The 14,313-nt window shown below is 42.7% G+C and overlaps 2 protein-coding genes across 2 annotated transcripts; one reads left to right on the forward strand and one right to left on the reverse strand.

Moving 5' to 3' along the window:
* Positions 1 to 165: 165 nt before the first annotated feature.
* Positions 166 to 5,672, forward strand: noa1 (nitric oxide associated 1). Its single transcript, XM_046323147.1, has 7 exons — positions 166 to 1,544; positions 2,852 to 3,016; positions 3,212 to 3,426; positions 4,036 to 4,167; positions 4,382 to 4,498; positions 4,613 to 4,730; positions 4,844 to 5,672. The coding sequence occupies exons 1-7, from the start codon at positions 242 to 244 to the stop codon at positions 5,074 to 5,076; spliced, it is 2,283 nt and encodes a 760-aa protein (XP_046179103.1). The 5' UTR covers positions 166 to 241; the 3' UTR covers positions 5,077 to 5,672.
* A 222-nt stretch (positions 5,673 to 5,894) lies between these two features.
* Positions 5,895 to 14,103, reverse strand: LOC124010566 (RE1-silencing transcription factor-like). Its single transcript, XM_046323146.1, has 4 exons — positions 13,797 to 14,103; positions 11,302 to 12,209; positions 11,120 to 11,203; positions 5,895 to 10,764 (listed from the first exon to the last, which is right to left on the reverse strand). Exons 2-4 carry the CDS (start codon positions 12,191 to 12,193, stop codon positions 8,513 to 8,515), a joined length of 3,228 nt encoding a protein of 1,075 aa, XP_046179102.1. The 5' UTR covers positions 12,194 to 12,209; positions 13,797 to 14,103; the 3' UTR covers positions 5,895 to 8,512.
* Between the last annotated feature and the right edge of the window lie 210 nt (positions 14,104 to 14,313).

The raw sequence follows: 14,313 nt of genomic DNA on the forward strand, positions 1-14,313 counted from the left end.
ATAAATTAGTGTTAACTAAATATATTTACTACTCTGATCTAATATTAACTATAATTATCAATGGTTTTCTAACAAACAATATGTTTTATTATATTATATGTCGAATCTTAATAGTTGTAAACGTAAATAAACGGCCTTTCCGGATACGTAAGTTCCTGTCAGGATATTAATGGTTTCTTGCAACAGCGACTCACATGCGTTTTTATTCAAGGTTATGTTATCTCACTGTGGTTTCTAATGTATGATTAAATTGTATTCGTTTGTAAAGATGTATAAATTGTTGCAAGTCCCGTTACGTGAACTTGTTACTTGTAAATGTTCTCGACATCTTTCAGTTCCATGTCTATCTGTAAAGCATAGGACCAAATGGATATCATCACCTTCTCTACCAAGGCAGTATACTTCTGTGTTTGGAGGAAGCGGTTTCCATCAGGCACATCCTTTTGTATTGAATGGCACATGGATGACCAGGTTTTACAGCACTGCAAGAGGAGCAAGCGGTGAAACTCAAGAGCTGGGTAAAAAATTTAAAAATCAAGGGAAACACGCCTCCATAGAGCCAGAAAAAGAGGAGGAATTTGTTTTCATGGACTACATTGAGCCAGAAAATAGTCACGTTGACCAACTTCGTGGTCAGCTCCATGTGAATGCTGTCCCCATGATTTCCAAAGAAGACGAGAGGTTGCCGCCGAGATCAGGCTCCGAGAAGCAGCAGAGGACTCTGGAGCAACAGCTGCGGTCATTGAAAGATGGGACCGTCACCAAACTGGAGACGGTGAGCCCTGATTCTCTCATCGAGTTTCATGATGTAGGGTTCCCTCTCAAGGAAACAAGTAAGAAAAAGAAACTTAAAGGACAGCAGAGAATCTATGGTACACCAGATATGGAGGAACCTGTCAGTGACACCTGCTGCAACGGCTGTGGCGCAGTCATGCACTGCATTGCACCTGATGTGGCAGGCTATCTTCCAAGTGAGAAGTATAAACTTTTGCTAGAGGAAGATGAATTGAAAAAGGCAATTTGTCAACGTTGCTACTTGCTCACACACCACCAAAAGGCATTGACTGTCACGATGTCCAAGGAGGAATATCGGGATATAGTCCGCGGGGTCAAATCAGAGAAAGCATTGGTACTGTTGATTGTGGATCTTCTGGACATCCCAGACTCCATAGTACCAGACTTGCTAGAGCTTGTTGGAGAAAACAAACACATAGTGGTTCTGGGTAATAAAGTGGACTTGCTTCCTGGAGACTCTGAAAACTACTTGCAAAGGATTAAACGTCAGCTTTCCATGTACTGTGCTGATGTAGGCATTTCCAGTGATAATATCAAAGAAACCCACCTAATCAGTGCCAAAACGGGATACGGAATAGAAAATCTCATCTCAAGTCTTCAGAGATCGTGGAAGTACAAGGGAGACGTGTATCTGGTAGGAACAGCCAATGCCGGGAAATCCACACTGTTCAACAGTCTACTGGAGTCCGACTACTGCAAATCCAGGGCCTCAGATGTGATCCACAAAGCTACCATATCTCCATGGCCTGGTAAGATAGAGCTCTGCCCAGCCTGTAACCCAAAGTTCCACTATAAGATGCATTACAAACACTCAAACAAGACCGTGAACAAAAAGCTTCTTGTTGAATAGGTTATTTTGTTGAGTTCATGACCTTGTGATAGCACACAGACCGTCTGAGTGTTGTAGAGCTTATTTATGGAACTCTCTCCTTTCTATGCTGCTGTAATCAGAAGTCTTGAAAAAGCTTTACGTTCCAACAACTTTTACAGTCACATTGATGGAAAGCTTGAACCAATAACACCTATAGTGAGTATACCAAACATTAGGATCACCTTCCTAAAATTGAGTTGCACCCCAGAACAGCCTAATTTCGTCGCGGCATGGACTACAAGGTGTCAAGCATTCCACAAGGATTGCTGGCCCATGTTGACTCCAATGCTTCCCACAGTTGTGTCAAGTTGTCTGGATGTCCTTTGGATGGGGAACCATTCTTGATACACACGGCAAACTGTTGAGCGTGGAAAAACCCAGCAGCAATGCAGTTAATTTAACAAATATTTTGTTGTATTTTACCACCTTTTTCACCCCAATTTCGATCTTGTCTCAACGCTGAAACTCTCCAACGGGCTCGAGTTACGCATCCTCAGAAACATGACCAAACCGCACCTCTTAACTCCCGCCCGCTTAACCCGAAAGTCGCCGTACCAATGTGTAGGAGGAAACACTGTTCAACTGATGACAGAGGTCAGGCACAAGGAGTCGCTAGAGTGCGATGAGCCCCGCCGGCCAAACCCTCCCCTAACCCAGATGATGCTGGGACAATTGTGTGCCGCCCTATGGGACTTGCGATCACAGCCGGGTGTGATACAGCCTGGGCTCGAACCCGGGTCTGGGGTGATGCCTCTAGAACTGCGATCCAGTGCCTTAGACCACTGCACCACTCTGGAGTCCCCTCAGCATTGCCGTTCTTGACACAAATAGGTGCGCCTGGCACCTACTACTATACCCCATTCAAAGGCACTTAAATATTTTGTCTTGCCTGTTCACCCTCTGCATGACACACACACACAATCCATGTCTCATTTTTTCTGAGGCTTCAAAATCCTTCTTTAACTTGCCTCCTCTCCTTCATCTACACTCACTGAAGTGGATTTAACATCTGACCTCAATAATGGATCATAGCTTTCACCTGGATTCACATGGTCAGTCTATGTAATGAAAGGTTCCTAATGTTTTGTACACTCGGAGTATGTCCGTTTGTGTATAGGCTCTAGTCTCTCTAAAATGTTGAAAACAAATTCTGAAATTGTATTTGAAATTGAATATGATCCACAGGTACAACCCTGAACCTCCTGAAGTTCCCCATCATCAACCCCACCCCGTATCGCATGTTCAGGAGGTCAGAGAGGCTCCAGAGCTCCTTCAAGCAGACCGAGAGTGATCTCTCTCCACAGGAGCTCAAGAGACTAGAGCAGTTCAGCAAGCAGGGCTACCTAGTGGGTAAGAGATCGGTGTTGGCTGTTGGGGACACGACTGATGGTAACCCAAACAGGGTAGCCTAAGTACCAAGGGGTGGAATTGGACAACCCATGCAGCTTAGCCCTTGGCCTTCTGTGTTTTCAATGGCTTGCATGGTTGCTTATAGATTTGTACTCTTAATGCAGGGTAATTATTAAAAATCCAATGTTGTTTTAGGTCGCATTGGGAGGACGTTCCGTACCAACGTAGAATCCAACAGAGGCCTGATAGAGTTTGATCCTGATAGTCTGGCCTACGGAGAGGATGTGATTGACAAGGAAGAGAGAGACTGTACTCTTTCCAACCCTTCTCCGGAAGTGGAGTTGACGCTCAACGAACTGAAAGATGCACACTGGCTCTATGACACCCCTGGAATCATGAAAGAGCATGACGTGAGCTACTTCCTATTCGCTCTTGGCTCCACTGTTAGTGCCAGGCTAAAACTTTGCCCATATTATTTCATAGATTACAACTCATTACAATCCTGGAATCTGTCCAAAATGGCAACCTATTGGTCAAAAGTTGTGCACTATATAGGGAATAGGGTGCCATTTCAGACACACCCCTGCATCCACTTGAAACTGCATGTTATCATGATGTAACTGTTTACCAGCACTAGGAGAGAACACTTGGGACTAATTAATACCCTTTGACTAAGTTTCCCTTCTGATGCTAGTGAGTTGGCAGATGAAAGTAGTTCCTTAGCTTATCCCCTGGGGGAGAAGGAGTCCCTTGTTATTCCTCTCCTATTACTACATCACGTTTGGAAGTATCATTTACACAAGTGGGATGCCAGGATACATTTACAATGGAACAGATTTATGGATGTGCAGTGGAACAGATTTATGGATCAACCAACTTGCGTGTCACTGCAGTAGATTTATGTTTAGTTTATTATTGCATTGAACCACTCATAAAGGTTTTCTTATAAGACAAGCCCTAACTAGTGTTGAACAGAACAATGCCATCCATTCATCTCACCCCCCTCTCATGTTTGTTAGGTCCTCGATCTGTTGACAGAGCAGGAGGTGAAGTTGGTGGTGCCCACACAAGCCATCGTGCCCAGGACGTTTGTGTTGAAACCTGGAATGTCGCTATTCCTGGGTGGTCTAGGCCGAATTGATTACCTTCAGGTGAATGCCTTTCATTGTTGCTTATGTCCTTGAGCTGTTCTTGTCTATTCATGTTACGTATTATGTCACTTTCATGTTTTGTGTGGACCCCAGGAAGAGTAGCTACTGCAACAGCTAATGGGGATCCTAATAACAAATAACCATGCTCAACTGTGACATCGAAACAGTGGTGCAGACTTATGTCTTTGACTGAGAGGTAATCTTCATTTCCCAGGGTGAGAAGTCCTGCTGGTTCTCAGTCATTGCTTCCAACCGGGTCCCGATTCACATCACCAGTCTGGACAAGGCTGACAGCATTTACCAGAAGCATGCTGGTCAAATCCTGCTGGGAGTAAGTTGATGCTGCTTACTTAACTCCGTTATGGACATAAAAGCTCTTTCTGAAGTGGTACTACAAACAAGTTTACAAATAATGTTATCAACATGAAGAACTCTGTGTGGATAGGTACCAATGGGTGGAGGAGAACGCATGAAGGAATTCCCCCCTCTTGTCTCCCAAGATTTTGAGCTGAAGGGGCAGGGTTATCAGAAAGCCAGTGCTGATATCAAGTTTTCCTCTGCAGGTAATAGACACATAATTACAAATTGATCAACCAGCCGACCCAGACGTTTCAGGGTTGGTATTCTTCAAAAGTCTAGTGCTACCGAATTTTTATTTTTTAAATTCTATTCTTAGGATGGGTGGCAGTGACAGGAGTGGAGGGGAACAGTCTCCTTCTGCGTGCCCATGCTCCAGTGGGTGCAGGGCTCTCCCTGAGGAGTCCACCTCTACTCCCCAACATCGTTAACCTGAAGGGAGAGCGCATCAAGAAGTCTGTTGCTTATAAGACCAGGAAACCCCAGGCCCTGGTGGACACCAGCCTGTCCTACAAAGGAGCAGAGAGGCTCAAGGTGAAGAAGAAAAAATGAAGTGCTCTGTTATGGATTTTTTTTTTCCATCTCTGGGTTTTGTAAAATTGTCTGTAAATGTAACGATTATAAATAACCTACATAAACAGTTGTATTTGTTTATCGATGTGTAGACTTGTGCTTCAATTTACATTGCTTCCTTTCCATTTAGACAGCAGGTCAGGAACCTTTTTAGTGAATCACTTTTTTTCAAAGTATTTTGAAACGTAATATACTTTTTAAACGTATTAGTAACTGCAGAAAATGTTAGAAATGTAAAGGAATCACGCACCGACAACTTTTCATTTAGAAATGTAGAGCAGAAAATGGTACAGGATGTTTGTTTTAAATACACAAAAATGTTTTAAACAGCCAATTGTTTTCAAAGTCTTGGACAATGTCCAATAACTCCCCACTTTGGTGAAGGTGTTAAAGTTAGTTGGCATTTATTGAATTGAACAATAGTACATTTCTTCACTAACTGACGGGTATAGGCTAAAACTTCAATGGCCCAGGCGTTATTTTTTTTTTAAATAAACACAACCGCCGCTTATTAAAGCCAGGCTTCTATTTCCCTAATGCACACAGCTTTTGCTCAATAAAATGTTGAAAAGACATCCACACTGTTTGCGACCAGTATAAACATAACAAACTTGCAAAGGCTGCCTATCATACACCCCTGATTTTGTGCTTCAGCACCATGGATTTTATATTGTGTTTTATTTTTGGTAGCATCATGGCTAACAATGACCGAATTCAAAAATGTTTAAATGCGCATGACTGGGAATATCAGAGCTGTGTCCATGGTAACCTCGTAAATATTAAAAGGGACAGGTGGCTAATTTGAGACTGCATTTAATTGAAGTTTTACGGTACATATGATTACACATTATGTGAATGGAAAATGGTTACAAAGAAGGAACAACTTTTCCCATCAACTAAAAAGCACAATACAGGAAGTGAACAAAAGAAATAGATCATTTACAGTGACACGGAATCTAACCGTCTAGATAAGAGTGCATCGGGCTAAATTCGACCAGTTTTCCAGGGAACCCTGGTACTATTCTATGCCTTCCAATAGTCAAACACAAAACATAAGTCTTTACATTTCTATACCTTCTCACTTTGGCATCATACCCAAAACACAATATTGCACTGAGTTTACTAAGAGTATACATGGCATTTTTATTAGCTAAGTCTACCAATCACCTCAATAGAACACAGAACTAGATGCAGATGAAAGAAGTATATCACTGATGGCACAAACAGGCTACGCTTTGGAGGCCCAATTCTGTAAAACAGATGAGTGGGGTGATAACTGCAGAAATCAAGTTGATAGGTTCGATCTGCAGAGTAATCAAGCAGTTACACCTAAACTTCCAAGGAATGGTTATAAAGTTAGACAGTATAACAACATCATTGAAATCAGACATCTTACTGTAGGAAAATGTGACTCAATTAACAAAGCTACACTGTTAATATGCAAAAACATCAAAACAAAACCAGAAAATAATGATTGTCGAAGGCAAAAAATAATGTAGAACTACTGGTGTATCTTCACAGGCTCAACTAAAAAAAATCTTTGGACATTTTCTGAAATCAAACACAAAACTGATAATGGCAAAGTTTCAGATGTGTGCACAAACATCCATTTCACAACTTGTTTTCAATGTTAGCGGTCCATTCTCTATCAGTGATAGCAACATCATATCCTTTTCATCCTGATCTTAAGTTCTACAGGCCTACAAATTTCAAGGGCCAGTAACACCCTACCTCCCACATTAGTTGTGCATTTGTTAATGAGTAGTACGAGTTTTCTTTTTGTATGACTAAATGAAATTGGATATACAAAAAGTGACAACATAATTCAAACATTAACGCAAGAAACAATTCTATACCACTTGTGCCAGATGAACCCAAAGAAACCTCGCCCCATTTTATATTTCATCAATTCGACTAAGAGTCATGAGTCATGGCAATTAACACCTAGAAAGTTTTTGTAATGAAGAGATTAGTTAGTCCATTGAACAGATTGATAAGATATATACAATGTTTATTTTTTATTTTTTATCTATTGATGTTATCAATAAAATAAAGAAATCAAAGTAGTTGTCAAGTGCTCCCTAAATGGTGGACTTTGAACATGTAGTCCTCGTCCCCATTTCAGAGACAGGTCGCTTCACTGGAGTGGACTCGCACAATAGGAGTGAGAGCCCCATTATTCTCTGGGTTATTTGGCATGGACCACCTGGGTCCTTCTAATCTTGTCTCCCTAGGGTTTCTTTGGTTCTTCATTGAAAAAGTGTAACACTTCCTTTCATAATCGATTTACGGTTGTTCTTCAACAGGGCTGATGGATTAAAACAAGGCGTACAACTCATCTCTTGGTGGATTCTTCTGTAGAAAATGCAACTGTATTGTGAACTAAAAAAAAGGTGTATTCCTGAATATCAACCACTTTTGCAAAATCCAGGTAACTGCCAAAATAAAGGAAAAACTAGAGTAAATGAGAGACACAAAGTATATTGAAAGCAGGTGCTTCCACACAAGTGTGATTCCTGAGTTAATTAAGCAATCCACATGCCATCATGTTTAGGGTCAGGGTCATGTATAAAAATGCCAAGTTGCCCCTTATTTTGGCTACCATGGCTAGAAGAAGAGATCTCAGTGACTTTGAAAGAGGGGTATCAAAGCAGCATAGGGGGTTTAAAGTGTTTTTGTCTCAGTCACCAGATCTCAACCCAAATAAATACTTATGGGAGATTGTGGAATGTTATCTGAGAGAACATTTTTCACCACCATCAGAAAAACACCAAATGATGGAATTTCTCGTGGAAGAATGGCATCCCATCCCTCCAATAGAGTTCCAGGCAGTTGTAGAATCCATGCCAAAACGCATTGAAGCTGTTATAGCAGCTCTTGGTGGCCCAACGCCTTTATTTTGGCAGTTACTTGTATATACCATGCTATTACAGATTGGTTAGCTTTTAGTTAGTTGCATAACCATACGAGATTTAGAAGCAAAAAAAAATGTATCCCATATTTTCATAATTTCTCAGCCAAATGCCAAACCATGAATATTAGATTTTGGACCTCACATGGCATCAACTCGCATATCCTCTATGATTTATGTTTGAAAACAAGAACTGTAGAATTTATAGTCAAATGGTCTGGGAACCAATATGTGAAAGCCACCAATTATCAAATGACCTAGTCTGCCTAAAGCTGGTATTACAAAGACGGTCAGATAGTTTTAGGCATACCATAGAATATTCATATTTTATACAGCAGTAACCTTGAGCACTAATGCAAGGTAACTGAAAATCTACTGTTAATATGTTGACACAGATAACTATACATATGTTTTATAACAGGGGGAGAGGGTCAAGCAAAATACACAGCTGGAATCAAAGCTCCCTGCTCTGCAGGCACTCACTTGTCCGGTTTGGAAGCATTGTCAAAGATAATACACATTCACCAGGTGCCGATTCAGGTGTCGACGGAACTCCGCCTCCAAGGGGAAGCTACGGTCACAGAAGACGCACATGTGACTCTTGAGTTCAGTTGGAGTCGGAATCTCTTCTGTGGGAGTTTCAGGGTCATTCACCAGTTGACCAGCGGCTGCCGCCAGCCCGTTGAGCCCTGAATCGTCACTGCCCTCCGAGGCGCTGTCACTGATCTCACTTCCTCCGTCATGGCTGTGGATGCCCTCGTCCTCCTCGGTTTCAGTAGGCTTTCGTCTTGGCCTAGGGAGCTCCAGGGAGGGTGTTGTTGGTGTTGATGGTTCTCCCTGTGCCCGTCTGAAATCGTGAGAGACGTCACTTTCTATGGGAGATGGGGACTCGTTGGCGCTGCTGAAGCCTTCAGGAGTAGGAGTTTCCTCTGCTTTGTCGGCGACCTCAGCCTGCTCAGCCCGTGGGGTTGTGTCCTCGGTTGGGGATACATTTTGCAGTGCAAGATTGTTTTCCCCATTACTAGGCCGTTCTTCTGCAGGGCTCTGCGCAGTATATGTATCCAGAGCAGGGACAGTCTCCTGGTCAGATGCCTGCTGCTCTTCCTGTACAACTGTTGGCTGAAGCTCTGTGGCGGGACATGTTTTGCTTTCAGGGGGGCTGAAGGGGTCCTCAATGATGGAACACACCTTGTTCTCACTGGAAGCCTCGGTCTCTCCAGGGCTGGCTTTTTTCTTGCTGTTCTTTTTCAGCTTTTTCACTACAGACGAGTATATCATCTGGTTTCCTGGGTCCTTCTGCTCGGACGCTGGGCAAGGCGCAGTAGTTTTGCTTCGGGGGGTACTGGCTTTTGATTGCAACTTGTCAGCAGTCTTGATTTTCAACCGTTTGGCCTTAATGTTGGTGCAGGACTCATCAGGAGATTCTTTCATTGATAAGTCCAAGGCCTCTGTAGTTTTTCTCTTCACTGGCTTTGTCTTGCTCTTCTCCCCTTGTTTTTTCACTGGCGCTTCCAGACTTTGGGGAGCTTTTTCAACAGTCTTTTCAACCACTTTCTCAATTTTTCTGGAAGTACTCTTCTGAGATTTTATTGCATTTTTGTTCTCTTTTCCTTCTTTCTCATTCTTCAGTGTCTTCAGCTGCTCTTTTTTCTCCTCCAGCGTCTTGTTTTCCTCCTTCTCCTGCCTCTTGTTTTCCTCCTTCGCTTTCTCCATATTCTTCCTCTCTAGCATGTCTTTCTCTAACCTCTCCTTGACTGATTTGTCTTTCTCAACACTGTCCTCTTCCAAACCCACCTTTTGAACTTTTTCCTTTATTTCGGTCTTATCCTGAACACTTGTTTTTCCAGTCATCTGTTTTTTGGGACTTCTCTTAACTTTATTGCCTGCTATTTCAACCACAACTGCTGTCTCCTTCCCACTCTCCTTCAGGGTAACATTCTGCTTTGTATTCTCACTGTTCATCTCTGTACTCTTGCGTTTCAGTGTTACCTTTTTCTCTGCCTTGTCCTTTGCCTTTTTAGGTATCTCTTTGACAGAGGAGATGTCAGATTTCTTGGGGGTCTTGTCCGTTGCCATGCTTTCTACTGCTTGAACAGGGCTAGTTTTGCTGCTCTTCTTGGTCTCTTTGACAGGAGCGTTGTCACATTTCTTGGGGGTCTTGTCTGTTGCCATGCCTTCTACTGCTTGAACAGGGCTAGGTTTGCTGCTCTTCTTGGTCTCTTTGACAGGAGAGTTGTCACATTTCTTGGGGGTCTTGTCCGTTGCCATGCTTTCTACTGCTTGAACAGGGCTAGGTTTGCTGCTCTTGGTCGACAGATTAATAGGGCTTGATTGTTTATCAGCTCCAGAGATCTCTGGTCCCTCATTACCATCAATTGCTGACAGCTCAAACTTTGCTATTCCATTCACCATGGTGTACTCATCTGTGAATTCATCAGAATCAGGTTTCTTGACACGCAGCTTGACCTTTGACACATCCATTGCGATCTGTGGGCAGCCAGGGTGTCTAGACTTGATGTGATATTGTAGGTTACACTTCTTGGAAGCAGCATACTTGCAGACAGGGCAAAGGAACTGACGCGGGTTGAGGTGGAGCTCCACATGCTTTTTGTAGTTGCTGCGGTCAGCCGTCTTGTATGGGCAGTGGGGGCAGCACAGGGGCTTGGGTCCATTGTGAACCTGTCTGGAATGGCGTGTCACCTCATGCTGATTGGCAGCCAGGTAGTTGCAGCGGTCACATTTGAAAGGCCTTTCACCTGCCAAGAAAAGCAATGTGGAAAATGGTCAGTTTAGAGACATTGTAACTGCTGTTAACATCAATGGGAACACTGGCACACATTTCATGCAGAGAAGATGGACCACAATACGGAGAGACAAGCAACAATTACAAGTCAAACACTAGGCATCTCACAGCACGTATTGCAAACCACTTTACCGTTCTTATCCAAAACCATCTGCTCCAGCGAATGCAACATAAGGAGAAAAAGTTGACTATGAGAGGAAACCAAAACAGAGACCTATATCTATGCACAATCAATCCTATTTGTGTCACATAATAGAAAGATGTACGGTCAGGCTTCTTTGTCATGTAGCCTGTGTTAAGACACTCACCCGAATGTGTTCTCATATGCCTGGTAAGATGGGTCTTCTGGGAGCTTGAGTACTCACAGTACGGACATCGAAAAGGACGCTCCCCTAAAGTAGAAAAACCAGAGTTAGCTATACTGTTAAAAAAAATATATACTTTGACCATTAAGTGCATACTTGGAGTGAAAAGGTTATATTTGACATACCTGTGTGAGTGCGGATATGCTGCACGTAGTTGTTCTTACGGTCCGAGAAATAGCTGCACTGGTTGCAGGTGAAGAGCTTACTGGGGAAATGGTTCCTGAGGTGCTTTTTCCAGTGGTACTGGCTGACGGTGGTATACGTGCAGATGGTGCATTTGTATACCCTCTGGTCGTCGCCCTCCTTCTCGTGGTGCTTGAGGTGAGCCATGTAATGGTCGTAGCGGTTGGTGTTGTAGCCGCAGCGCTCACAGCGGATCAGCCCTTTGTTGTTGGCCCCACCATCACCGCTCTGCGCCTCTTGATCTGGTCCCGCCGACGTCTCTTTCTCCTGTGCCTTGTCCCCCACCATGCGTTTCACTGCGATCATCCTATTGGCGCTGTGGATTTGGATGTGGGTTACAAACTCCTCCTCGCACTGGGCCTGGTAGTTGCAGGGTTTACAGAAGAAGGGTTTCTTCTTCTTAGCTGACTCCACGATCATGCCCAGAGGTGTAGAAGGGATGGTAGGGGTGGAAGGGCTAAAAGGGCGCTGGTCAGAGGGTTTGGACAGGTCAATCCCTTCTTCCTCCTCATCTATCGCCTCGACCTGGGAAAGGGCAGCCCGTGGAGACTCTGGGTATTCTACAATACACATCTCTCTCTCATGGCTATCGTAACTGTATCTGATGATGTTCTCGTCTTCACTATCGGAGTAGCTGCCAACGGTTTGAAGCTCCATCATCTCCTTCCCTTCTGCTGGGTTTTCACAGGCTACGTTGGCGAGCATGACCAGCTGCGGGGCCGGCAGCTCGTTGTGTGGAAGCTCAGCCAACCCCTGGGCATCCTCCACCATGGACATGCCAACTGAGGTTGAGAACATGACCAATCCCATTGGATACACCGTCTGAGAAGCCATGCTGACAGGGCTGTTGCTGTGGGTGATGAGAGCAGAACCGGAGGTCATGGATTTTTTTTTAAATCAATTAAGATAGGTTTTAATTTTCAGGACTAAAATATTAGTAGTAGTAGTGGTCAAAGAGAGTTTGCATTTTAACAGACCTTCAAAAGACCAGACAACTCAAGTTACATAGACTTGGTCCCAACTTATTAAAATTATATGGCTTGCAAGTTGTCCAAGCTACTACCAACCATGTCACTGTACCTTCTCTGAATCAGTTATTTGGAATTCATAGCGCCGGATGTTTTTATGATAATTCCAGGAATGGAATCCAAGAAAGAAATCACAAATGTCCTCAATACAAGTGTCAGAATAGATAAGGAAAGTATGCTAAACCAACACAATTACAGTACACCTTCATCACATTGATTCCTTGTCTTCATGCGGTCTGCTGTGCATATTGATGCGATGTACTGGTATGTGACTACATAACCGATTACAATGTTGTATGTATTCTTAATTTGTAAGAAATTATACTTATCTCTATTAAATGTAATAAAGAAAAATATATATATAATAAATATATATAAAAATGTAACACAAAACGTACAAGAATATACCACCACTTCAAAATGTATGTTTCATAACTTCATTGTGGACCTACTTTTACTTTGACACTGTGCTTTGGTAAAATCCAGTCTCCTAGGCCTGTGTTTGCATGCACAGAAATGTGTGTTCGGCCATTTTGAAACAGCACCACCAACTTCGTCGACAGCGCCCAACAACTACAGTAGCTTGTCCTACATTCTAACTCGTATGAAGAGAAAATAAGAACTGGAAATACAAAAATACAATTGTGCACTGGGTTGTTTGATCTCCACGCCAAACAAAATATATAGACCTAAATGGTAATATTTACTAAACACATTTGACATATATTTACTTTCTAAGCACAAAACTGTGTAGAGTAGACATACTTTGTAACATGCTGGTATCAAAATAATCTAAAGAGAATACGATGACTAAAAATACAATTTCTGAGTTATAGCCTATCCACCAGACCTAGAACTAGACCTCAACAATACAAGTGGAAAGTTGCAGTATTGGTTAGGGTATGGAGAAAAATTATATTTAATATGGCTAACAAATTAATCGATTGTGGCTAAAAAAACAAACTTTTATCAACAATAGTATTCCACATATCGCTATGTAAGCTTGCTACGACAGAGGCAGAGAATGTCGCTGTCCAGCAAGGCCCCTCAAAACTTAACTCGGAAAACTAGTTTTGCGGAGGCGCAAACTCCGAACAATACAAAGTGAACCTCTATAATCTTGAACAATTTAGAAATAATGTTTATGTTATTAGTTTAATTTAAAAAACGAATCGTATCATAAATAAAGTTAGGCTTGTAAACACTTCGAAAGTTTAGAACAGCGTGTGTTAGCCATGGTCCTGATCTCCGTGCTGAAATCAGCCCTGGACAGCGCCTCTCCCTTTCAGCAACCCCAATGAGCAACCCCCACACTGCCTCCATTTTCAAAACTGTTCGTCAAAGTTAGCTTGTTTAACAAATTCAAAACAATAGGCAGTTAATATGTTAATTGTTTACATACAACTTACCGTATATATGTGTCCACTCCCTGTCGGTATTCGGTCAATATTATCGAAGTACTAGTACACAAACTGTTCAAGGAAGAAGTTTCTGTACATTCCTACACATCACCCTTGGCTCCGTCTGTTCGCAGGGAAGGCTGGCTGACGTCAGCGCGAGCTACTGTGGTGTTTCTTGGTGCTTTCAAGACATCTGGGAACTTCAGGGAAAAACGATGTAAAATCATGACTTCAGTGATCATCAGGTCGGCAAATCGGAGCTCTAGAAAAAGGCCGGAGTACCCGACTTGGAACTCCGAGTTGAATGACCGTTCAAAACATGTTTTGTCTTGAACGCACTGAAGTCGGAAGTCAGAGATTTCCGAGTTCGCAGTTGTTTTGAACGCGGCATCCACCCGGGGCGTCTTCGTTCCAAATTGCAATGTCCAATTGGTCAAACAAAGCAATCTTGTTGTACGTTCTTCTAATAAATATGTGCATTATTATGTGAGTTATTATCATTTTGCTAAATGTTTTATTCCTCTTA

Source organism: Oncorhynchus gorbuscha, linkage group LG23 (genome assembly GCF_021184085.1).
Source record: "Oncorhynchus gorbuscha isolate QuinsamMale2020 ecotype Even-year linkage group LG23, OgorEven_v1.0, whole genome shotgun sequence".
Classification (NCBI taxonomy): Eukaryota; Metazoa; Chordata; class Actinopteri; order Salmoniformes; family Salmonidae; genus Oncorhynchus; species Oncorhynchus gorbuscha.